This window comes from Argentina silus (genome assembly GCF_951799395.1).
Source record: "Argentina silus genome assembly, chromosome: 13".
In the NCBI taxonomy this organism is placed as follows: Eukaryota; Metazoa; Chordata; class Actinopteri; order Argentiniformes; family Argentinidae; genus Argentina; species Argentina silus.
This window is the reverse complement of record NC_139667.1, coordinates 20,536,103-20,562,048: the sequence shown is the minus strand read 5'-3', so window position 1 is coordinate 20,562,048 and position 25,946 is coordinate 20,536,103. Positions and strand designations below refer to the sequence as shown.

The 25,946-nt window shown below is 42.9% G+C and overlaps 2 protein-coding genes across 3 annotated transcripts in view; one reads left to right on the top strand and one right to left on the bottom strand.

Annotated features, from left to right (window-relative positions):
- The first annotated feature begins 4,677 nt into the window (after positions 1-4,677).
- On the top strand, positions 4,678-11,212 carry LOC310814400 (TLE family member 5-like). Of its 2 annotated transcripts, none has more exons than XM_083683796.1 (7): positions 4,678-5,195; positions 7,206-7,303; positions 7,428-7,491; positions 7,754-7,798; positions 7,885-7,947; positions 8,104-8,178; positions 8,405-11,212. In XM_083683796.1, exons 1-7 carry the CDS (start codon positions 5,169-5,171, stop codon positions 8,663-8,665), a joined length of 633 nt encoding a protein of 210 aa, XP_083539922.1. In that variant the 5' UTR covers positions 4,678-5,168; the 3' UTR covers positions 8,666-11,212. The 2 variants fall into 2 exon arrangements, with proteins under 2 accessions (XP_083539922.1, XP_083539923.1); XM_083683797.1 differs by having other exon boundaries at positions 8,408-11,211.
- Positions 11,213-13,008: 1,796 nt separating this feature from the next.
- The window catches only part of LOC310814028 (phospholipid phosphatase 2-like), a 13,348-nt gene continuing 410 nt past the window's right edge, over positions 13,009-25,946 (bottom strand). The window contains exons 2-6 of the mRNA XM_083683250.1: positions 17,184-17,335; positions 16,279-16,541; positions 16,025-16,082; positions 15,699-15,875; positions 13,009-15,183 (exon numbers count right to left, since the gene is read on the bottom strand). Coding sequence (XP_083539376.1) covers positions 15,034-15,183; positions 15,699-15,875; positions 16,025-16,082; positions 16,279-16,541; positions 17,184-17,335 — 800 coding nt within the window. The 3' untranslated portion in view covers positions 13,009-15,033. The remainder of the gene's footprint in view (positions 15,184-15,698; positions 15,876-16,024; positions 16,083-16,278; positions 16,542-17,183; positions 17,336-25,946) is intronic.

Below are 25,946 nucleotides of genomic sequence, written 5' to 3'. Positions count from 1 at the left end.
TTTGTGCATGATGTCATTAGTGTGCGTCAACATGCGGGTGACATCTTTGATTGGACGCATGCCCTGAGAGTGACATGGTGACATCCATTATCACAAACACAAGACGTGTTTCTGTTTACTTTTTTACTGTATAGTCACTTTGTTTGTTTATGAAAGATCACCGGTGAGTGGTGAGAGCGGGGTGAAAACGTGACCTCTCTCTCACAGATGGATGGACATGCGCACTCTGAAGTCTGCAAAAGTTCTTGTTTGTGTATATTTATGTTTGTAAATACATATACACAGAAACGCTCTTGTACAAAAGCTCTGTGGTACACCATCTTTGGCAACAACAACAACAACAACAAAAAAAAGAAGAAAAATCCACTTCTTTCGATAGTGTACTGTTTTTGTTTTTCCTATGAATTTATGATAGTATTGATACTGTGATTCTGGTTTTTGTTCACTTGATTAATAGAGGAATACACAGCGAGCTGTACTGAGAGGTGTTGTGGATATGAGAGGTGAGGAGCAATAGTCTGAAAATACCAAGGTTCTTCTAACCACCTCGAAACTTCTAGAAGCCTCTAGAATCTCCACACTACACTACAGCACCTCAGTACTAACACTAGAGCAGATTAGATTCTTCACAATATGGTGACAAAAGAAATAATTTTAAAAAGAGTAATTAAAGATTTTTTTTTTTATTTATCTAATTTATGGACCAGGTTTGAAGGTGTTGATAATTTGACTGCTTTTGTTTCTGTCATGTTGAAGTGCTCCTTTCTCTTTGGGGGGGAGGGGCAGACTTGAGTCTAAACTGCTGTAAAAACAAATGTCTGGTATAGTATGGACTAAATCTCTGCTTTCTTTTTCTCTTAAGACATTTCCAGATGTACTTGCCATTATATCTTCATGTTAAACTGTATGGTTTCTTTAGCAGCCCTCACATAAGTCATTTGTTTTGTTTGATGATTAAAACTCGTATTTCCTTCTTGGTTTTTTAGAAGCAGCGCTGTAATGCATACATAGGAAATGTACAATATGAACGTAGGTGGATTTTTATCAGTGATTGAAGACCTATGCGGTCCATGCTTGCTATTTTGTAATTTAACACAGTTCTGTTGTGCTTTGTGTTGTTTTATTTCCAGTTCTGAGGCTTGCTTTAATAGTGCCAGTGATGTGCAGATATTCTTTTGGGTCATTGAAGCTTTACCTTTTCTACAGGCGACTTTTTCTTCATTCTCATTAAGGGCTATCACAGTGCATCAGACGGACTCGGGGAGTTGACTATATATGGCTACAGTGAACCAAGTCATTTGTTCATGGTTGTTCATAAATGGAGATTACTTTTACTTTAGTTGCTGTGAAGAAGAAAAAAAATCATAGACTGATTGTGAAATGCATACGTTGTTAAGATGTACAGAGGCGACCAACACTTGGATAAGTTTCTTTTTTTGTCCGTTTATTTTACTGGCTGAATCACACAAACCCCAGGCCACCATTGTTCCCCCTTTTGTCCCAGTTTGGTGTGTGTTATCATGAGGGGTTTGGTCTATGTTCTTGTTGAGAGAATATTTTGTACATTGTTGTCATAGAAAACACTACAACAGTAGAGTAGGTTATCAAGGCCGGGTTTTTATAATTCCAAGTATTAGAGAGTGGGCTAGTAGCCAACAAAGCTTTACTACCATATTTTTTTTTACTGAACATGACGTGAGTGTTGGGGTTCAGGACGTATATGGGCGAGTTGGAGAAGCATGGTTGAAAAACACCTGAATGACTGTCAGTATTAGAGGATGATGTCCAAGTATGGATACTCCAGTATTCTCTTCAGTACTTCATATACTGCGGTATTTTCCTGTCCCGCTGTTTTCATACTCAAAGCCATCTGAAGATTAACCATGTGTTTTGAGTACCACTTTTTCTTTTTTTTATGGTGACACACACCAAACGGAAGAACTCGGGAGGCACTTGCTCTCCCCCATGAAAGTATTTTAAGACTTGATTTGAGTCCCAATCATCTTCGTAAAGAACACTAAATCGGTTTTGTTTGGCACTGAACCGTGTTGAAAGATGGACATATCTGAGATGTCTGCCCTGCCAATGGCGTGCACACTTGAAAACAGTCTTGATTGTAGAGTTGTCCGACATCTGAGAGGGTATTTGCTGAGCAGATGTGTAATGCACTATTTTAGTGCCAGTTTGAACACTGTTTTAAGTGGACTCATTGGATTCTCCTACTTAAGGGGCCACAGGATGGAGAGAACTGAGGGAGGGTGAGGGTTGAGTATGGTGATGTTCTATAAAGCACTGGATAGGTGTAAGCAGAAATGTAGTGGAAGCTCCATTTGGCCTACCAGAGAGCTTGGGGGGGGGGGGGGGGGGGGCGAGACTATGACCATACTGCTTACACCTGTCCAATCCTTTCAGATCTACAAGAGGCCTTCAAAAAGTATAGAGGGTAGGGGTTGATTTGAGTAAGCCACCTCTCTTACAGTTGGTGGATCTGTCCTCCAGGCCTTTCCATAGTGTAGCTTTAGCTTAACCATCTCTGGTCAGTGAGAGTAACATGGTATGTTTAGGCCACCGCAGTACGCAGCCTGGCTAACCAGGGAGAGTTTGGCTTCAGTGGTTTGGCACTGTCCTCTATTGCACAATGAATAGGTTCTTTTTTTCCCCTTTTTTTTTAAACTTTTTTTTTTTTTTTTTTTAAGTCGTTTAACATCTCACAATGTTGGGCCTCTTGGACAAGTCTCTGTTGTAAAGGGGAATTGGCTCTCAATTGACTGCCTGGTTAAATAACACTAAGTTTGGGGTATTGAGAGACTACTAGAACATCTTGTGTTAAACTGCCCCGTGTCCTGATACTCTTCAGTGGCTTCCTTGTCTCCTTTCCACCTTGACCAGTGGTCGGTGAAAGGACGTGGTCTTCACCATATTGCATTCATTTGTACGTTTCTTTTTTTCATTTGTGTCTATGAAGGAAGGGAGACAGATGAAGATTGTTAGGACATGGCTCCGGGGTCATTATTGAAATTTTGTTCTCTGGCTATTTGATGACTGTGGTCATGTGACTTATCAGTTCCTCTGAGCTCATTGGTTGTTACTCAGAGGTGTCTGCATTATAAATGGCATCACACTTTTGTTTGGAGATTAACATAGAGTTGGTGCATATTGAGAACTTAAAGCTTCTTTCCTCTTTTTTTTTCGCTCTCTTGTTCTTCCTCTTTCTTTGTATGATAAGAATACATTATCGGAACACTATTGTATTTAGGACCACTTGATTTTTTTTTCTTTCTTTTTTTTTTTCTAATCTAATGAAACCTGACGGTTAAATGTTTAGTGGTGTATAAAATGCTGTTTTTTTTTCTCTTTATTTTTTATGTAAACCAAATGTAAATGATGTATTATACTGAGTGTGCCAACCCCACTCTCTCTAGAGCCAGGCTCTCTCTAAGTGCCAACGCTGTGGTCATCATCAGAGGACCGCCTCCTGAGACGGCCCCCTTTTTAAAACACACCAGAGACTAAACAAAAGATAGAGAAGATAAGTACACAAAAAAGGACTTTATTCTGTATTTAAGATTGAAGAAGATTAAAAGATAACCTGCTGTTTTTTAAGAAATTGTAATTATAATTGCATGTGTTGTTTATTTTGTGTTGGAGGTGAGGGCTCGGATGTATTCGCTGATGCAGAGCCTTTGATAAAAGGGTTGAATCGGTTGGTTATTATCGATTATTGATTTACATTACTTGCCATATTTCTTTGTTTTTTTTTAATGTGTTTCATGTATTTGTTTCAACCACTGTTGCCTGATCCTCATTCAAACATGAACATGACTTATGATCATCGCCGCCTTCTAAGAGAGAAACATAATGACAAGGTATCTGTTTTAAATTGAAATAAATTTGTTCCTATACTTGCTGATGGTGTGTGTGTGGTTCATATTTAGTCTCCCTCACTTAATGTAGTCATTGAGGACAAACATTAAACATATAATACAGACCTTTTGTCACTCATTCTTTACATCAATGTGCTTGAATGTTAACTATGGTTCATGATAGTGTTTATTGGTTTTGTTTCTCATATAATCACTTAAAGTATATGCAAGGCTCCTGTCTTCAGTATCAGCTGTTCATGAGTACAAGTCTAGTCTGGGTATTTAGAATGGTCTGATACACAAGGGTTTCAATCTATAGTGAGAAGGGCATTCTTGTGTTATTGAAATTGTCATGGATCTTTCAGAATTGTAAGGAAGCCGTCATCATTACCATAACAGACATGCAGTGTTCTAAATGCCATTTGCAGCAGACGGCATTAGTGAGAGGGTTTTTTCTGCATGATAAAAAAGAAACCAACATGGACAACTGATGTTGATGTGTTTAACTGCACTGTTGCAAATATAATTGGACCTGTCAGGACAAACAAGGCCATGGATTCTGTAGATCAGTGTCTTTGATGTAGTTTAGAATTATTCCTAATTTGAACCAGTTTACAAAGGGATTTTTGTATTGTAAGTGTTACACACACCGTGCGTGAGCAGGGTTTGGCTTGGACAAAGGGGATGAACCACAGTAGACAGTTCTGCACACCTTCCACCGGGGGCACACAGCAGCAACACTTCCGCAAACTGTAATTTTATACATTTGACATCTAAAATGGGCCTTCAGTGCGCCACCTCAATCCCACATCACATGGGGCGCCAGTTCCTCGATGCCTCGTACATTTTGTAGTGCAGGGATAGGGAAAGGGATGCTATCTAGCTGATGTGAGAACTGCTTGCTTGTGTTGAAGAGAAGACGCCGTCAAGAAAAAAGGGAATTCTTCCACGCGATGGCCCTTGATAACATTCTACAGTAGTCTACTTTTTTGGCAAGATAGCTAGTTAGTGGGAACGATCTACTTGTAACTGTAGCTTCAGCTAGTTAGCTGGCTAGCTATCCTTTAGCTATAGCTAGCGTTCAATCAGTGGGATACAGAGAACACTGTCAAAGAAAGAAACTAGCTAGCTTGCTAGCTTAGCTTTCAAGCTAAATCAAACCTGCGAACAAAACAATCAAAGCGGATAGAGAGGTGTTCGTTGGGTTTTTATTTATATAAAACAGGACTGGTAGGGCCGGCCGAAAACATAGGAGTCTGATTTTCGGTCGTACAGAACAAGGAACGCATCGTAAAATCCATTGACATGATGTTTCCACAATCAAGACACTCGGTAAGTAGCTAGCTAGCTAGTAGAAAGCTGGATCTTGTCAGCATTTAAAAAAAATCAGAGTACGGTCTTAGCTACACCAATCGATGAGAAGGTGCTAACTAGCTAAAGCTAAGTGAACAGAGTGATTCAAAGTTGACAACTGGGTTGTCGATGAAAACAGTAGCTAGCAGTAGCTAGATAACCTAGCATTCATAGCTTCAATCGGTCTTTTATTAGTAGTAGTATTATATACTCCTCGGTTTGCTTTCTCGAAAGTCGGTGTTTAGATAATGACGATGGCTTTATTATGTTTATTATGTGATGTTTGTGCCATGCGCCCCCTCGCCATTGATTTAGCCAACGTTAGGCTAGCCTAATTGTTTACATTCAATCCAGGCGAGTAGCTAGCCCTGATTTGTCACACAACATAGCTGTGTCATGATATTCCAATTGAAAGAATTGCTCAAAACACCTTTGACAATTGAATGTTTGTCTTTGCTAATGGCAACTTCTTTGTCCCATATTTAGTTCACACTTCACACTAACTTGCTGTGCTTATCCCCAAATCATGTGTCTCAGGAGTAATTATAAAGGACAGTTTACCCGCAAAACGCTCAATTTGGCTTCAATCCAGGATTAACGTTAATCATTGAATCCTTAACTGCATCCTAAATCAAAGATTACAAATTCTAGGTCTTGATTACAACGACTGGAGACCCGTGGGATCAATCATGTATTGAAATTGTTGTCAAAAGGCAGATGTCGCCATTAAAGCACAGTTCATGGACCATTTTGCTATACAAAAGCCAGAGTGTATGTCTGTCTGTGTCTCTGTCTATGTGTCTGTCTGTGTGCTGACTTGCAGGACCAAAGCACTAGACTTCATGCGTCCTCTTTCTAGTCTCTCTAATCCCGTCTGTGCCCTCCTGCCCTTACACCTTACACCACTTGAAATAAAACCCAACCAATGGATCACACCAACCACCACCAGTGCTCCTAACTGATCAGTTGGTGGCTGTCCGGGCAGTGACAGACAATGAGGTGTTGCCAGTGAGGTGTTGTCGGCCAGTTAATGAGGTGACTGCTGCGATTGTTCCAGATTATGGACTTCCCCCTGAGAGTAGCAGAGGAGGACTGGAATGGGGGGGGCATTGTTACTCAAGCCCCCTGGCTTTACCACTATTCCCTACACACATACAGCCTCACTATACCCCCCCCCCCCCCGCTTAATTACAGCCCCATAGTCCCCACCCCCCAACCAAGAAAGGGCTAATCCCAGAGGTCAACCCTCTGTTACTAAACAAACAAACCCTCCCCCTCTGTGACACACACACATACACACTGGTGGCCCTTGAGGGTCTTATCCGCTTTGTTCAACAAATTCAGGGGAGGGGGGATTGGGGGGGGGATTGACATGACAGTTCCTCCTCCTCCCTGTGCACCAATTCTGGTCCTGGAGAGCTACGTGGTGAAAAGTGAGACTTACTTTTGTTCTAGACCAGCTCGAACATGCCTGGTGGTCTCCACATTATCAAGACTTTGATGTTGGGTTGCGTCATGTGAATTAATGCACGAAAGCTTGCACACCCAGAGCAGACACTTGCTGATTCAGCATATTAGAGTAGATTGGAGCATGTGGTTTGAATGTTAGATGTGTTGTTTACCTTGTGTGGAATGATGGTCTTTCTATACATTACGGTCTTTTGTTGACTGTCATGTTAATTTAGCTTCGTCACTATGACACTGTATTTATTTATTTAGTGTTTATTTGAGTAGGGACAGATGCAATAATGATGACACATTGACATTTAAAACAGTCAGATGCATTGCACCATAACACGTTAGTTTGCGCTAAATTACAGTGCACATCCCTAAATAGACAGTAAATTGCAGGTATGTATGTTCTTTGAGTGTCACTTACTGTGCTTGTGAGTTAACCTACATGATACCAGGCTGCGAAAAGAATAGGAAAATACATGTGGGGAGATTCTCTCTCTGGGTTGAATGTTTTTGTGTTGTTTTGTGTCATAGGCTTCCAACCAGTCCACTCAACCTCTCAAGTTCACCACCTCAGACTCCTGCGATCGCATCAAGGATGAGTTCCAGTTCCTCCAAGCACAATACCACAGGTAATGCACGATCACTTTCAAATACAACACTCAATGCACACACACACACACTTACTTACACACACACAAACACATGGATGCACAAACTGAAACTAAAAGAGAGGTCTGCCTCTTGTCCAATCAGCCTGAAGATGGAATGTGACAAATTGGCCAGTGAGAAGTCAGAGATGCAGCGTCATTACATCATGGTGAGTGACATCACTTCTGTCAGAAGGGGCCCAACTCTTATTTTCCATCCCTCACCCCTTTCTCGTATGTGTATATCCCCTTCAGCGCTCACTGATCTGACAGGACAGGAGTAGTGTTAGCAACACGGGCCATAACTACACCGTGGTCGCCATGTCCTTTTATCAAAATGGAAACAAGTCTGAATTGTACGTTTTAGCATCTGCAATCATAAACATCTAATTCTCTCTCTCTCGCTCTCTCCGTGTTTGTCCTTTTATACAGTACTATGAGATGTCCTACGGGCTCAACATTGAAATGCACAAGCAGGTATGTCCACCCTTTTCTTCTCTCCTCTACTGTCTTATACGGTAAAGCTCTGTTGTATTCTGATTGTCTGGCCTCTTCCTCTGCAGGCTGAGATAGTAAAAAGACTAAACGGGATCTGTGCTCAGGTGCTCCCCTACCTTTCACAAGAGGTATGACACTCTACTCCCTCAGCAGATACTTTGACACCCAGATAGTAACACTGTGTTTCTCAGTCCGTGGGACTACTTTAGAAACGTAATGCTGATGTACTAGACCAGCGCTAATGTACACTGTTAATATTCATCTTTGTTTGTCTGTGTCTGCAGCACCAGCAGCAGGTCCTAGGGGCCATAGACAGAGCCAAGCAAGTCACCCCCCCTGAGATGAACTCCATTATACGGGTAGGATACGTGCGTGCGTGCGCACAACCATGCGTCACCTATATGTCTTTCATAGCTGCTCTAGGATATGTTTTTGTATCCGTTGGTCTTTAAATGAACCAATGCGTCGACTAACGTGTACATCCATATACAGTATATTTATGTGTGTGTGTGTGTGTGTGTGTGTGTGTAACTGGTATGTCTCTGTAACTGGTATGTGTCTGTAACTGTGGGTGTGTGTGTTTAGCAGCAGCTCCAGGTGCACCAGCTGTCCCAGCTCCAGGGCCTGGCCCTGCCCATGACCAACCTCCCCATGGGCATGAACCCCTCCAACATGCCTGCCGTCACCTCCAGCCAAGGTCTGCTCTCCCTGTCCTCCATCCTGGCCTCCCACTCCCACTCCCACGCCCATGCCCAGGCCCAACTGGCCAAGGAGGACAAGGCCAACCGGGACGCAGCCGAGAGGGAGCAGCAGCAGAGAGAAGAGGACGGGGACAAGTCGGACTAACACCACACCAAACCACACAACCTCCCGCCCCGACGCACCTGCAGTGTGGGGGAGAGAGATGGAGTGGGGGTGGGGGGTGAGGGGTGAGAGGAGGGTTGATAGAGAGCGAAGAGGGACCAGTGAGATGAGGACAGCCACAAGTCTGACTTACTTCCAGACATTTCCGCCAGAGGGGAGGGAGGGGGTAACAGGGTGGTGAGAGAGAGAGATGGGGTTGAGAGTTTAGGATGAAGGAAGAGGGGGTGAAAGTTGAGGGGGAGGGGGGGGAGATGGAGTGAGTTTAGGAAGAGAGGGTTGAGACTCGAGGGTGAGTGTAAGTTGGCTCTGCTCCTGACAGTAACACAGTCCTCTCTCCTGATCCACACTCCTCCACTCCTCTCCACTGCTTTTTTTTTTTTTTTTTTTTTTTTTTGTATATCTTTGGTTATTATCAAATTTGTCTGTTCTCAATTTTGTTGTCCCGCCTCTCCTTTTGTCCTTCCCCTCTTCCTTCTCCTGTCCTCTAACCCTAACCCCACCCCCTTTCCTGTATCTCTTTGTTGATTGGTGGCTAAGAGTCACCCCTGCCCCCTGTGACCCCCCCCCCCCCCATTAGAATGGAATGAAGAGGAGTAAGACGAGGATAGGACAGTGACATCATACATATTTGAACTGGGAGCCAAATGGAACTCTCAAAGAGATGGTATCCTCCTTACACTGTCTTAAAGGGGCTTGTCTTGACGGACGTGTGTGTGTGCGTGCGTATGTGTGTTCTTTTCTTTTCCTTTTTTTTTTTAAGCACCTTTTGTATTGTCCCCTCCTCTCTCCCAGACCTCACCTGTGTCCTCTCTATAACTGACCAAGACAAACTTAAATGGGACCTAAACCTCACCTAAGGCATATGCTGATTCAGCAGACCCTATTGATGGAAAGGCACGGGGACTATACTAGCATATGGCATTCTATTGGTTAGTGTAGCACTTAGCTTTGACTTATGCTGTGTTCACAGTGCACTCGACACTAGGAAACTGGAACATTTTCCGACTTGGAAACTGGAGACACGAGTTTCCACCTTGAGTACAGTATCAGAAGCAACCATTAGGAAGCTCTACACAAATAACGTTTGTGAACTTTTAACTCGAAGTTCGGAGATTCCGCGATGGCATGAATGCCGTGTGATACTACTCTTGTGTTAATGTAAAGTGCCCATCTTACCATAGGTCAAAGCATCAGGTTCTCTTTCTGTTAGTGGAGAGAGAATGTGCAGTCCTCTTTCAGGGCAGTAGAGGGCAGTAATGCACCACAGAAACCAAATCAGTTTTGTTATTCCTCTCTGCTTCGGTCCTTCTAGCATGCTCAGACGGTGAGAATCAAGTGAGCATCTCGGTGATTCAACGATACAAAGCTACCTGTCGCGTGTGCGTGTGGACATGTCTGTGTACTTGCTTACCATGAATCTAATTGGCCATGTTAACACGTTGGGTTCAGTCCTCTTCAGGCCTTATTGTGGGCTGTATGGTCTGTCATGTTAAGTAGTATGATTCACTTTCTACCCTCTATCTGTATCCCCCTGTTTAAAGCACTTAGGGTGGAATCCTAACTTGAGATCCAGGCGCATAACTCGAGTCGTCACGCACATTTTGGCTGTTGACATCAATGCAAGATTTACGCGAATGTCGAGTTATGCGCCTGGATTTCGAGTTAGGATTCCTCCCACAGGCTACATCTGAACCATACACAGTGGTTTCCACTCTTTGTTTCCTCTCCTTCAGCTGCACTAATTTGAAAGCGTTCAATAGGTGAAAGCAATATGGTGGATGCCTACCAGGAATTAGCTTTGACCTGTCCTGTCCTGATGTTAGTTCAGATCAAGGACACTTTGAGATGCACCCTTATGCGGAGGCCTCTATCTCTATAGGAAACCACCTAGGCAAGCAGGACAAATTACAAATAAAAGGTGCAGCGCAAAACTCAGACATATGAATGGTATGTGCGTTTGTTTTTTGTTTGCGAAGGGCCAATTTATATACATATATAAATATATCAATATGCATATAATTTTTTAAGCATTTTTGTATGTTTCAAAGCTGCTTATAATGTGTATGTAAGTGTGTGTCATGGAAGACTTGGTGTAGTGTGTGCGTTACTTGCTATGGACAGAGAGGCACGATCGAATACCCCCCCCCCCCCCCCCCCCTCCCTTGTACTCCTTTACTCTCCTCTCCACCCTCTCCTCTTGACAATAAGGAAACATTGCAGCCTTTTTGAGCTTTGTAAATGTCATTTTTAAAACTCTTTATTTTGTTGTTGTATGTAAGACTTCAAAAGTGTGTACTTGGCGAAAATGTATGTTGTGTTATGAAAAAACAATTACTATAGCTTCATTAAAAAGTGTGTGTGTGGGGGGGGGACTAAATCTAATGTAAAAACAAACATTTACTCTAAATGAATGAACCATTCAGCAGTAAGGAAGTGTCTCTGGTGCCTTACAAATAAAAGACTCAATGGAGACTCCTGTGTTGTTTATTTGTTGTCTTTGTGTGTACTGTATGAGAGAGGGTGTGTTATGTGCCATATAAATAAAGTTTGATTAATGACTGATTGAGAGTGAGCAATCCATTAGGAAGTAAACCTGGTCAAAATAGTATTTTAATCTTTTTCCGTTTGCTTGGGCCTGCCTCGAGTGCCAGGTGGGTGGGGTTTGCGTTTTTTAGACTATGCTATTGTGCCAGGCAAACTCAATCAAGCACATTTGAAATGATTTCAAATACTTTTTTAACCCAGGTCTGTTTGGTGGTATGACACGGAACTAAACCATCAGAGGCCAGTCAATCACCCTTGGGTAGTGTAGGAAGTACTGGCTAAAACCATAGAGGTGTTAACATTAGAGTGTGCACTCCCCTAAATGAACTGGGATTATATGGGGAGCGCCATGTCATCAACTTTCTTCATCTTCTGTGTTTTGAGTGGGTGTAAATCCAATGTTAGTGATTCACTGCCACCTGCTGAGCTGGAGTGGTCGTTTGCATAGTATCAACACAGCTAGCAAACACAATAGATGCGTGTTCATGACAATGAGCAGGTTGCCATCAGCAAGTGCCATCAGTTGCGCTTGAAAATAGCAATAATATTTCGGACACACCACTTTGCACCACCTGCGACTGCGCTAAAACAGTTTTTTTTTTATGCCATTAAAATATAGCCCCACTCTAGTTGACTACATGGTGCCCATCATGCTGTCACAAATGCAAAGAATAGGAACGATAGCAAGTGCCTTCTCTAGCGCTATAACTATGGCTAAAACACAACTCCTTCCTTAATTCCTTGTGTCTTCTCCTTGTCTCCTCCTTAAAACCCAATCGAGGTTTACGAGGACCTCAGACCTTCTCCAATGCATTTTGAGAAGGGAGCAAGGAGAGAGGATGTGAGGATTCAAGGAAAATGTCCCTCATGTCCAATTTAGCATCAGGGTAGTGGGGAGTGACTGATTACACTACATGTAATCCCATTACTATAATCTGATAACAAACAAACAATTGAACTGTAATCTCTTACTCTTAATACAAAAAAATAAATAATCAGATTACAGTTTCTTTTGAAATATACAAGTTACCTTAGACCTTAGGTTTCAAACACTTTGGCTTGTGGACATTTGGCCTGTGGCATTTTACAGTTTACTTCCTAATGCATTATTTCATGTGACTACACAGTGGTAAGAGGTCTATGTAGTCTAAGCATTTATGAATAATAAAAAAATGGATGTTGAAAATAAACATCATTAACTGGAAAATTTGGAAAGTTTATCATATTTTGATGCTGTTTTGTATGGGAAAGTAGTCCAAAAGTAATTGAACTGTACTGCTATTGAGTACATTACATACAGGATTACATTACACTCACAACAGGTAATCTATAAGGGACTACTTGTTTAAAGTAACCTTCCCAACCCTAGTAGCATGGATACTAATGTCCAATGTTAGCACTTAGCCTAGCAAAATAAACACACACAAATCATGGGATTGCAGCAACTAAATCCTTTTCCAAGAACCTTCTTCAGAGGTAGTATAAATCAAGAGATTAGGCAATCCTGAGGTAATGGTAAGCTATTATGGCAGTTTGCACAGGTTCTATGGTGGTGTAACAGCCCATTCCTCTGGCACAGACAGAGGTATCCCACAACCCCACACAACAGGTCTGGACATGCCTCTGCCAGCATGTGTTTCACTACTGTCAAATGGCGTGTCAGTTGGAAACACTCACAAAATCATCTGAACTGTTCCCAAACCAGAAGACCACAGAATCTCACGCACAGACACAGACAGACACCTTTTCTGTAGAAAGATACCACTCAGACTGACAGGAAGCATGTTAGTTCTTCTTTATACAGAAAACTACAAAAACAACTCACATGTATATCATTTAAAATACAATAACAATTGAAAAAAAGCTATTACAATGTCTATCACACGAGTAATGTACACAACCAAAGCTTAGGTGATGTCATCTTGAACTAGTGTCTGCCACCTGGGATGAGAACATTAGGTTGAGGACTTTAGATTGTGCATGGAAGTATGTCGATTTATAGGCTCTTGAGTCTGTGATGGATTAGGCCAGATAGGCACTTAGGGTTGACTAGTGGTTTGAGAACCATCTTTCTGTAAGGGTGAGAGGGTCTGTGTGTGTGTGTTTCTTCAGTAGCTTTGTTTCTCAGAATAATCCTCACAACCCCTTTCCACCCTTCTCAGTCTCGGTTTCTCACTGGAATAAAAAACGGATTGTTTGGCATTTGAATCCCTCTCCAAGCAGAGGGGAAACATAATCCATTGTGGGTACAGTGTCAGTTACAAGCAGGCACGACAATTACTATGGCTACAATCAATAATAAAATACATACAGTGTATATCGAAAGAGTTCACTCAAAAATCATCTCAGAGAGAGACTCCATAGTCTCTGTAGTCAACACAACACATTTCGTTGTCAAAGACTGACCATTACATCTGACAGCTCATACAGGGCTTTGGATATAGGGAGTTATATGGAGTAACTAAGAACCTTCATACATGGAAGGCAAACATATACGATAACATACAAATCTCACTTTGCCTAAACGTTAATTAAGTATCACTGTTGACCTACAAGAAATGCATATGCCAGGTTGACTTGTGCAAAAAGAGCAGGGGGAGACATTTCAAGGTAACACCATGGCATTTAGAAAGCCTCAGCCAGGTTTAGAAGTGTGTGCTTGTGTGTGTAATTAACAGGTTAGCATTTGGAAAGGTCAAGCTAGTCCTCCATCACTCTCTCTCACCTTCACCCTTGTGACATCCTATTCATGATGTAACAAACAACTCAATAAGTCAGTTCACCTGGACTAATACCAACCTGTAATGTTACAGTGAACTAGTGGTGTTACACTCTTAAAGGTCACACCATTTAAATACAGTAAAAAACAAACAAACAATGGGTTAGAACAATCATAATTGGCGACACTATGTTATGCAGTCCATCAATATACATGTGTGTCTGTTCTGGAAATGCTAAGGTTAGGGAATAGCAATGTCGAGCAGAGAGACCTTAGTTGAATGTGTGAAGGAGAAAGAGAGAGATGTAAAAAGGGAAAACGTATAGTATACCATAAAAATGCTGACTCTAAAAAGAATCTACCAACAAAGGTAGGTCACATAAGACTGCATGTAACTCAAAACAACAATACAGAGAGGACAGCCTGGTCGATCATCTCATTGCATCAATGAAGAACAGCGAGCAAAATCATATTTCAGTGTCTATAGTTGGCAGTGTTGAAATCAATGGAACTAATGTAGTGTTGCTTCTCTTACTCTCCTCTGCCCCTTCCGTAACAACCTGCTGAAACAATGGCATCGCTTTACCTCAATCCATTACAATCTCAAGTCCCTTAAAATGTTTACAGAAAAAAATAAAAAATCAAGTTTAAATGAACATTGTAACATGAACACACACACACACACACACACACACACACACACACACACACACACACACACACACACACACACACACACACACACACACACACACACACACACACACACACACACACACACACACACACACACACACACACACACACACACCTAGTATCTACTGAGGGATAAGCTATGTGACTGCTTGATTAGTGAAGAGTCTGTCTCTGGGCAACCCTGGGAGTCCTGGGAGCTGTAATGCTTGTTGTGTTGTGTAGTAGTTTAAGTAGGAGTAAGTAGGAGTCCTGGCAGCTGGGTGACTGCAGTGGTTGTTGTCTTGTCTTGTTGTCTCAAACAGGTCCTAGACAGTAGTTAGTTGTTATTGTGTAGTTGTACTTTGTCTTGTGTAGCTGTAGTGGTAATGGTTGTTGTTGTGTAGTTGTGTACTCATACGGGTGCAGAGTAGTTGTAGTGGTTGTTGTGTTGCGTTTCAGTGGGCTGCAGGCTGGATTTGCGCTCCAGATGTTCGTTCTCTGCTGTGTCTGGCCTCGAGCAGCTAGGGGGGCGCTGCTTAAAGAAGTCGGACACGTAGCGAACCTGAGGTAAAAGTGAAAAGTGGAGAGGAGAGGAGAGAAGAAGAGATCAGTTCTGGTTCCAAAATGATATCCCCAGAGAACGCTTTTCCCATTCATTACATTTGTGACACCATGAGAGGCACCATGTAGTCAACTAGGGTGAGACTTCCTACGAGCTGGGAAGGCATCAGCCAATTATATCAACAGCTTTCTTCGTCAATAGGTTTATCTATAGATTGTAAATGGCTTTCAGATGCATGATGCCTCTCTACTGGTACTAATACATGATTGACCAGAGGCTACACAAGTGAACACTCCAGCACAGCAGGTGGCAGTGCATCACCAACAATATTTACACCCACTCAAATCACAGAAGGCGAAGAAAGTAGACTACATGGAGCTCCCCATATAATCACAGTTCATTTAGGGATACAAGTCTATGGTAGAGACCAACCACACATTTACCCCTAGTGGCAGACCTCTACTAACTTCCATGCAACACACACATGCGCACACACACACACACCACACACTCACATTCAGCACGGCGATGAGTGCCCCCTGCAGTAATCCCACCAGGACGTCGCTCCAGTGGTGTTTGTAGTCAGACACTCGTGTGTATCCAACGTACACAGCGAACGCTATCAGGAAGAACTGAATTGTGGGCCTGCTGAGACGCGTCCACTCCCCTTGCATACGAGCATGCACGTACAGCTGCAAAGAGACACACACACACACCTTCATAATCTCACATGTGAATGTGTGCGTGTGCTACACAGATTCATTAGTCCTTCGTTAGCTGGAGGGTGTACAAATTGAGGAAGTAACAACAACAACAACAACAACAACAACAACAAACCCACCGCTAGGAACAGCATGCAGTACATCCCGAAGGAGGAGTGGCCTGAGTAGAACGACAACCTGTACCATGGGGAAACACAAACGTTAATTCACCCTTCGTTGCTACACTGCTTATCAATAGAAAGATGGAGAAAGAGAGAGGTGGGGAGAAAGGGAAATGGTGAGGTGGAGAGATGAAGAGATGGAGAGAGGTGAGGTGGAGAGATGGAAAGGAGGACAGCTAGAGATAGATAGATATACAGATAGACGGACACACCTCGACTCAGTGACGTAATGAGGATTGCCTGTGCAGTTGATCTGCACCATGTACCCGGAGCAGACGGTGGGAGCGCAGACAGACAGGAAGTTAGGGCGGGGCCGACCTATAGTGAACTTAGCCATGTCTGTCAGCGATTGGCTGACAGCGCCTCCGAACAGGAAGGTCCCGACCACCTTGTAGAGGGCTGAGAGGTACTGGTTGTACTGGGAGTTGGAGTGGAGACGCTTGGTGTGCACCAGGTACGCCTCTCCTGATGTTATCTGTGGAGGGAAGACACACATCATAAAACAGCACTGGTTCCACTTTTTGGGAATTCCTCATTTTCTTTTATTTATCAACAAAACAACGGAACAAACATGCTTCCACTTCCATGTACATGACGTACAATGGCACAGCAAAAGCAAAAACTAAACAGGCCCTAATTTACATGAGGTGGCATAAATGGGAGTTAGTCAGGCAGTAAGTGCAGTGTAGGTAGGTCCGCATTGAAGCATAGTGCTTACAAATCTACATAATATTTACATTATGCACAATTCAAATGATTTGCAAATACAGTAGACTCATAAAGTAGGCAACTGAGTAATCTTCTAGAACAAATGGTAAATAGGATGAGGTGGTGCCTTTTTAGTATTCATTTGAGCTTGAAAACATAGGTAATGCAATTCAACACAGTCAATGTGTGATGACACAAACAGTAGGACAGTAATCACAATGAATGCATAACTACACTGTAATCAAACTCCTAATCCCTGAATATTGTTACCATAGCGTTTTTTGTTTGTTATTGTTTTTTCGTCTTTTAATCAATGTATCCGTCACGCGATTCAGAGGACAAATAGCCTCTGCCATGTGAATGTAATCAAATGAAGTTCAACTTCTGCATGTGCTGGTGTGAGACTCACGATGAGTATGGAACTGCAGATGGTGACTCCCGCCATGGCGCCATGGGAGATGGTGTCTCGTTGGTAAGGGTAGCTGATACTCTCGTCATCACAGTACACTCCTCTCTGGTACGGACTGAACATCACTGTTAGTATGATTGAGGGCAGTGCCGCTGGAAGGAGAGAGACAGAGAGAGAGAGAGAAAGAGAAAACAAGAAAGAAGGGGAGGGAGAGGAAAACATTAAATTGAGACAGTAGTTCTGCCATTAATTACAGTGCATTTAGTTGGGAGAACCACCTCTGCTAACATTCACTAGAACGTTGATATCCTGAAAGCTGTTGGTTCTGTCAATACTGTGACAGGAGTCCCATAGGGTGAGAAGTTCAGGAAACAGCTAAAAAGACACTGACAGACGTATACAGTCATGAGAAAAAGTTAGGACACCCCCCAAAATATTAAGTTATTCTCTTAAAAATATGGACATATCAATATGTTATCTTCTTTCTAACAATGTCTATAGATAAAGGGGATGTAATTGAACAAAAAACTATGAAAATGTAACTTTGTAATCATTTATTTAACGAAAAATTAACAATAATGCCAATTCCTACTGAGGAAAAAGTTAGGACACCCTATGCCCTAATAGCTAGTATTGCCCCCCTTGGCTGAAATAACCTCAATTAGACGTTTCTTATAACTGTCTACAGGTCTCTGACATCAATTGGGAGAAAGTTTTTCCCACTCCTCCTTGCAGAATTCTTTCAGCTGTGTGATGTTCGAGGGGTGTCTTGCATGCACAGCCAGTTTCAAATCAATCCACAGCATCTCAATAAGATTAAGATCCGGACTTTGACTTGACCATTCCAGAACTCTCAATTTATTTTTCTTGAGTCATTCCTTGGTAGATTTACTGGAATGTTTTGGGTCATTGTCATGTTGCATGGTCCACATCTGCTTCAGCTTCAACTTTCGAACAGATGGTCTCACATTTTCCTCAAGCACCCTCTGATACAATACAAAATTCATAGTGGATTCTATGATGGTGAGCTGACCAGGCCCTGCTGCAGAAAAGCAGCCCCAAACCATGACATTTCCACCCCCATGCTTCACAGTTGGTATGAGGTTCTTGTTCTCAAATGCTGTCTTGGTTTTGCGCCAAACATGTCTACTCTTACTGTGCCCAAATAGTTCAACTTTGGATTCATCTGTCCAAAGCACATTGTTCCAGAAGTTCTGGTCTTTCTCTAGGTGTTCTCTGGCAAACTTTAGTCTTGCCCTGATGTTTTTTTTTGACAGCAGGGGTTTCCTCCTTGCACACCTCCCATGTAATGCAAACTTGTTCAGTCTCTTTCTTATGGTGGATGCATGTACTTTGACATCAATTGTGGCAAGAGATACCTGTAGGTCTCGTGATGACATTCTGGGATTGTTGGAGACTTCTTTAAGCATCTTTCGGTCAGCTCTTAGGCTGAACTTGCTTGGGCGGCCTGACCTGGCCATGTTGGTGGTGGTTTTAAATGTTCTCCACTTGTAAATTATTTTCCGGACAGTGGAATGGCCAATTTCGAATAGTTTGGAGATCTTTTTATATCCCTTCCCAGACTCATATGCATCTACAATTTTTCTTCTGAAGGCCTCAGAGAGCTCTTTTGATCTCGCCATGGTGATGCAACTCACTTCAACAATCAAGAGCAAACCAAACTAAATATCTGAGGTTTAAATAGGACAGGCTCCTCCAAAATCCTCTGTAACGATGTTCTAATCATTTGCACCTGATGTGGTGCTCTTTATTATAATTTTAGGCATTTTAAGTGGAACTAAATGTAGGGGTGTCCTAACTTTTTCCTCACAAGAAGATTGCATTTCTATTAATTACATTTTACCAATAATTTTTTAAATAATTTGTTTCAGTTGTATTTGTTTAGTTATATTACCTCAATTTTTCAATATTGTTCAAATGAATATCAAATGTCCATATGTTTGAATATGTTGAAGAAGACAAAGGTTTTCATAGGGTGTCCTAATTTTTTCTCATGACTGTACATGTACACTATGCAAAGTATATGAGCACTTGTTCCACACACACACACACACACACACACACACACACACACACACACACACACACACACACACACACACACACACACACACACACACACACACACACACAATCATCAGTATAGTACAGTGTAGTTTCTTGACCTCTATACATACATTCCCTGTTACTCCCTGTGGAGGAAGTTCCTATCACTATAGATATGACACTGGACAGAACAGCCTTGAACTTATACCTTCGAGCACCACTGACAATGACATGGGAGCTGACCACTGACAGACAGACAGACACACACACACACACACACACACACACACACACACACACACACACACACTGACAGGAATATGTATTTATACACAATGCTATCATGAGAAATTCCCTCGAACTAAACTCTCACGGAACAATCCATGGAATTGGAGGTCTCTTTCCCACTAACCTTTCTCCCTCTCCCTCCCTCTCTCACTCCCCCCCTCTCACCCCCACACAGAATTCGGTTCAGGAGTGACTCAGAGCGGAGACAAAGGCTTAGCGACTCACTGGCATAGTGGCACCAGGAGAAGATAAAGCTGTCTCTTAAATCTGCCTGTGGACAATGGCTCAGTCTTAGACCCTGATGTCAGGAACTCTCTCCACTCTACATAACCTTTTGAGTAGTTTAAATAGTTTTCCTGTTTTCCTCAACTTTCATGCTGAATTGGTCAAATTGAAAAGGTCAATAATGGAGTACGTTTTTAGGGCCAGTTGTTCAATGTTGAGTGTGAGCTGTGTCTATTGTCCCATGTGTCACTCTTTGTTCGGTGCACTATTGTGTATTATTTTGGGCTTTTCTGGTTTCATGTGGCTGTCCTTGTGTGTCCCCCTGCCTCTACTACTACTACTACTACTACTACTACTACTATGACTCTCCGCTCCGACACAGTAGCGAAGCCAGGAATCAGTTCAGGGGTGGGCCAGAGCTGAAGCAGTTCAACCAACACGTTCTAAAACGCGCATTTAAAAATTGTGCATGATGACATGACAACTACTGTCCCCGAACCGCATCGCCTAAACAAACACATAGCCAATGCAATCTGCCTACTGTATTGCGCATCACAGAGCCAGCGGCACAACAAATGTAGCACGGGGGGGGCATTGGATTTTTTGCTGGGTAGCACAGATTTGACAGATCATGATCATGACAAATTATATGACAATATCTATAATTGTGGATAGGCTCTATAACATGTAGCAACCGATCACAACAAGCTTCAGGGCCTCTGAGCTTCAATCGAATTTGAGAGGAAAGCATGTCTTTGTCTTGTGCTCCCACACAAGAAACCTTATTAAAGAAATAATGCTTTCTTCCTGGAGGGAGGGAGGGAGGGGAGGGAGGGAGGGAGGGAGGGAGACAGTCAGTCAGTCACTCACTGTCTGTCTGAGTTGTAACCTTGCTTGACCCTTAAGACCTCACAAACCTAAAACAAGTTCTAGATATGTCATTTTGAGTGGCCAACTTGGACATGATGTCAGGACGTTCGTGCGTGCGTGCGCGAGTCTGTATGTGTGTTCCATGCGGTCCTACATAGTGTGGCAGGCAGCCATGTCAGGCTGTGACCATATAGGCCTAAACAAGGCTTTCTTTTTTTGTTTCCTTCCCTTATTTCCATTCCTAAGTGATCACTTCTCTGAGCACACGAGAAAGGTAAAAGCAATGGGGACAATATCACCCAGTCTAATGGTCATTGGGTTTTGAACCAGAAGCAAAGCCACAGCAAAAACACATCTTCTATGGAAACATGCATGCATGCCTGCACATACAGTAGGATACACATACACCTCACTAGTATCTACTGAGGGATAAACTAAGCTATGTGACTGCTTGATTAGTGAAGAGTCAGTCTCTTTGGGCTACCCTGCTTCCATCAGGTCAAGCATGCACTCAACTTTGGAGTGTGCTCTTACTTCTGTTTACTTTGCACGGTGCAAGGATAACATTTAGATAAGGCTGGGTTTGTTTAGGAGAGGTCCCCGGTGGCCATAGCTGTGAAGGGTGGGGCATGAGGGGAGAAAAAAGAGATATGCGCGCACACACACACACACACATTCTAATAGCTTTCGGAAAGCTCCCTCATCAGATATATACACACACTGATCATACACATTTCAACCCAAAAGCCTCCTTCTCCACTCTTGAACCCCCGAGCCTACAGGGACTTCATATTATCTTATCTGGACTTGGCTGTTTTTGATCGCCTGCATTATTCCAGTAGAGTTAATGTTTGTATAGCTCCAGTGGTATTTGGACTGATTCTCCTTCCAGAGTCTGTGTTGAGCACTGGTAAAAAGGGTTAGGGTTAGGGTTAGGTGAAGGAGAAGGCGGATAGCAAATATGAAGAAAGAGAAAGGGCACCACACCACAGCTAGAGTTCTCTTCAGTGTCTTATACAGAGGTTAGTTTGTAGCAGAGGATATATTTCTTGACACACCACACCACACACACACAGTGAGATAATGACAGGGTCAGCGGATCTCTGCTATCTCCAGTAACAGAATTGACAGAACAGACAAGAGAGGAGGGATAGAGGAAGAAGGGAAAGCATTGTTTTACTCTTTCACAATATCATCTGGCAAGATAAGTTCCCCAATTCCAACTTTGAGAAAATAAACATGGTGGAATTTGGGATCCGACACAAGTACAACTTCCTCTCGACCTCTGACCCTTGCAGGAAGTGGAAGTGTTCCTGTTATTCTGTCTCAAGATACGCCACGGACATCACAACTTACACAACACCCCCGTCCAACAGCAACAAACTAACCACTAATCCACTGCACAAATCACAGCCACCATCTTTAACTCTGTATGTGCACTTCTCAATGTCCTGTAAGCAAAGCAAATCAAATCAAAACAGTTCTAGAAATATGCCTCCTCATGTTCTTCTCTCTCTCTCTCTCACACACACACACACACACACACACACACACACACACACACACACACACACACACACACACACACACACACACACACACACACACACACACACACACACACACACACACACACACACACACACACACACACGCCTACTGTCAACACCAGGACTTTTTTAATATGATTGTTGACATGTTTTATCATCATCATACGCAGACACTGAGCATCGTGCTGTGTTGTAAAAGCAGTGGTGTGTGGTGTGTGCATCTCTCTCCCTCCCTCTCCCTCCCCCTGTCAGAATCCTGGTTATTTTCACACAGGAATGTCAGAGAGCAGGAGTCAACACTTCCCGCTTCCACACTGACACATAGTTGGCACACAGAGAAATTGGGTTTGCGCATGTGTGTGTGTGTGTGTGTGTGTGTGTGTGTGTGTGAATGCTTGTGTGTGTGTTGTGTCTGTCAGGAGAACAGCAGGCGAAGAGCATTAACTCTAAGCAAATGTTAAATCCCTACATAAATAACAAACTAAACAGGAACACAACAACTGTTAACCGCTGTTATCTATCCAGTCAGACTGTGAACCATGTGTTCTGTTCCAGGGGCCTTTACATCTGCTCTCAGATCAGATCCTTACCTTCCTTTCCTACTCTAAACCAACAGTATATGAACAATACAACTGACACTGGCACAGATCTTAACTCAACACCTGATTTACAATTCATTAAAGGGACACTTCACCATTGTTCAACCTCATATAAATTATCCTTGAGAACTTTTCTTCATATTTTTTTGACTACCGAACGTAGAAAATCACAGTTCACACATATGTGAAATGTAGACACTGGTATGGCACTGGAGATGATGAATATGAGGTTACAAATTGGTGAAGTGTCCCTTTAGGGCCCTGATGATTAGTTGAACCAAGTGTGTGAGGCTAGCAGTGAAAACACACACACAAACACACACATACACACACACACACACACAACAAGTCTTTCTTCATCACAAACAATAACTTCAAGAAAGCAGCAACAACAGCTGTCTTCAATCTCATTTAACATCCACGCAGGCAGTTGGAGAGGATGACCAAGAGGTGTCGATCATCATCACATACAGGCCGAAACATTGTCCCCAATAACACAAACAACATTTACACATGGATACAAATGACTTAAAGGGATACAGTCAATCAAATCAAAGTGACTGTTGAGTGAGCAATTGGAAACCAACAGTGACCTGAACAAAGACACCGCCAAGAAAGGCTTGGCCTTACACAGTAGAGACAAACTCCCTGGCCAGAAGTTCAAGCTGAATAGTGCTGAAAGAATTTGGGGTGAAAAGAAAAGTTGATCTTTTAGGGTGGCGTTTGGTTGTGCATTTTGTGTTGAGGAGAGAACGAAATGTACGATGATGCGTATGTGTGGGTGTGTGCATGTGTGTGTGTGTGTGTGTGCGCGCGTGTGTGGGGTGGGGGGGCGGGTGTTTTTTTTTGTCTGCAGTGTTAACAAAGCACAGGCCAGGAGTGGGGAGAGGAGAGGAGAGGAGAGAGAGAGAGAGAGAGAGAACTAGGGATAGAAGAGAGAGAGGGATAGAAATGAGAGAGAGAGAGGGCCAGGAGAGAGAAAAGGGCAGGAGAGAGAATGAGGGATAGGAGAGAGAGAGAGAGGGATATGAGAGAAAGAGAGAGGGGGCAGAAGAGAGGGGGATAAGAGAGAGAGAGAGGGGGATAGGAGAGAGGGGGAGGGATAGGAGAAAGAGGGGGGATAGGAGAGAGAGGGGGGATAGGAGAGAGAGGGGGGGTTAGGAGAGAGAGAGAGGGAGGGATAGGAGAGAGAAGGGGGATAGGAGAGAGAGAGAGAGAGAGGGAGAGATAGGAGAGAGAGAGAGGGTGGGATAGGAGAGAGAGGGGGGTAGGAGAATGAGGGGAAGAGCTCCTGTCCGATCAGCTACAGTTGGTCCACTCAGCACATTCCTGCCATATCAATCTGTTGGCACAGTGAGGAAGTTAGGCTATGGCCACACACACACACACACACACACACACACACAGCCACACACACACAGCCACACACACACAGCCACACACACACATCCACACACACACAGCCACACACACACAGCCACACACACACAGCCACACACACACACAGCCCTTTTTATGCACTGGGAATCAAGACATTACAATTGTTTTCACTCGACAAATGGTCCATAGGCAACAGCAGATGCAAAGCCAACGAGGGACCAACAACAAAGACTACCAGAGGGCGTAGGTGGGAGTCATGAAAGAGGACCACATAAAAGGAGAGATGGAAAGATTCAGAGAGGAAATAATAAAGAGAGGGAAATAGAAAGACTGATTAGATCCCACACAACAAAGCAAAGCTGGGACAAATACATATGTCAACTACTTAGATTAAGTATGGTTTTGCCTGGCGCAACACAAATTGTATTTCCACCCAGAGCTTCATCGTAATGCTGTTGGGCCCAACTTCAGAGGGTGAAAAGAAAGATTAGTCATTATCATTCCTCCATATCACTTACCAGCCTGCTCTTACACACACACACACACACACACACACACACACACACACACACACACACACACACACACACACACACACACACACACACACACACACACACACACACACACACACACACACACGAAGGAGGGTTGTGTGGATTTTGAATCAAATGTCAGCCAGGGACCTGAGAACAAAACAAGCTTTCTAGAATGCTCTTGAGTCTGTGCAACAAAAAAGGAATGTCACAAGGTTAAGACTGACTGTGCTATAACCAGTTTACCTCCACCTCATGTCTATACACTGGTAAACACCCTCACATAATACCAATTAGAGAGAGAGAGAGAGAGAGAGAGAGAGAGAGAGAGAGAGAGAGAGAGAGAGAGAGAATGCAGAATGAAAGGGGGGAGAGGGGGAGAGAGGACAGGACTGTCGATTAACGCAATATTTATAAAAAAGAATTGCCTACTCGCATTACGACTGCCAATGGCCCCTGGTGTGAGCATTGATTACTTTGTCTTATGATGACTGTTGGATAGATGATTCACTTACTTAAACAAATGGATTTGTTGTACGTCGCTTTGGATAAAGGTGTCTGCTAAATGCCATAAATGTAAATGCATGCCTACTCTTCTTAACTGCAGCTCCCGTTGCATGTCCCATGCAAGTCAGAACAGGCAGCCACCACTCATCCCTCTCTCTTTCTCACACACTCACACAAACTCATAATTATTATGTTCGTCCATAATAAATGATGATGACCATGACACATTGTAGCCTATGGCTAGTCTGCACCTGGAACACTTTGGCCTAATGGACATGATGGCCCAGTCCTGTCTTCCCCATGGTGACTGATGATCATCAGCCACATGAATCAGGAATCAATATTTTATTCAAATCCATCCATCCAGAGTTCCTGGCGTACTGAAAAACACTGAATACAAACCATTTCCACGGGATATGAGCTATACTGACTCCCTACGACAACTACTACTACTACTATTACTATGCATGCAAGTAAGTGTGACCATAATGATTGAGTGTGTGTGTGTGTGTGTGTGTGTGTGTGTGTACCTGTGTCTTCCACAACTAATCCCTGGCTTATCCTGGATTTGGGTTCATGTTTATGTTATCTAATTGTTCCTAAACCTCTTGTTAAATACCCAATTGCTTCTATATTATTGCGTCTTTCTGTGTCTATATTATTGCGTCTTTTGAGACTGCATCGTGGCTAGACCGTCTGTTTATTACAGCAAATAATATTTTCAGCCATGTTGTTGGAGAA

Coding starts and splice junctions, on each gene's coding strand:
- LOC310814400 (XM_083683796.1), top strand. CDS start 5,169: ATGATGTTTCCACAATCAAGACACTCG. Junction 7,304..7,427: donor CTCCAAGCACAATACCACAG/GTAATGCACGAT, acceptor TTGTCCAATCAG/CCTGAAGATGGAATGTGACA. Junction 7,948..8,103: donor TCCCCTACCTTTCACAAGAG/GTATGACACTCT, acceptor CTGTGTCTGCAG/CACCAGCAGCAGGTCCTAGG.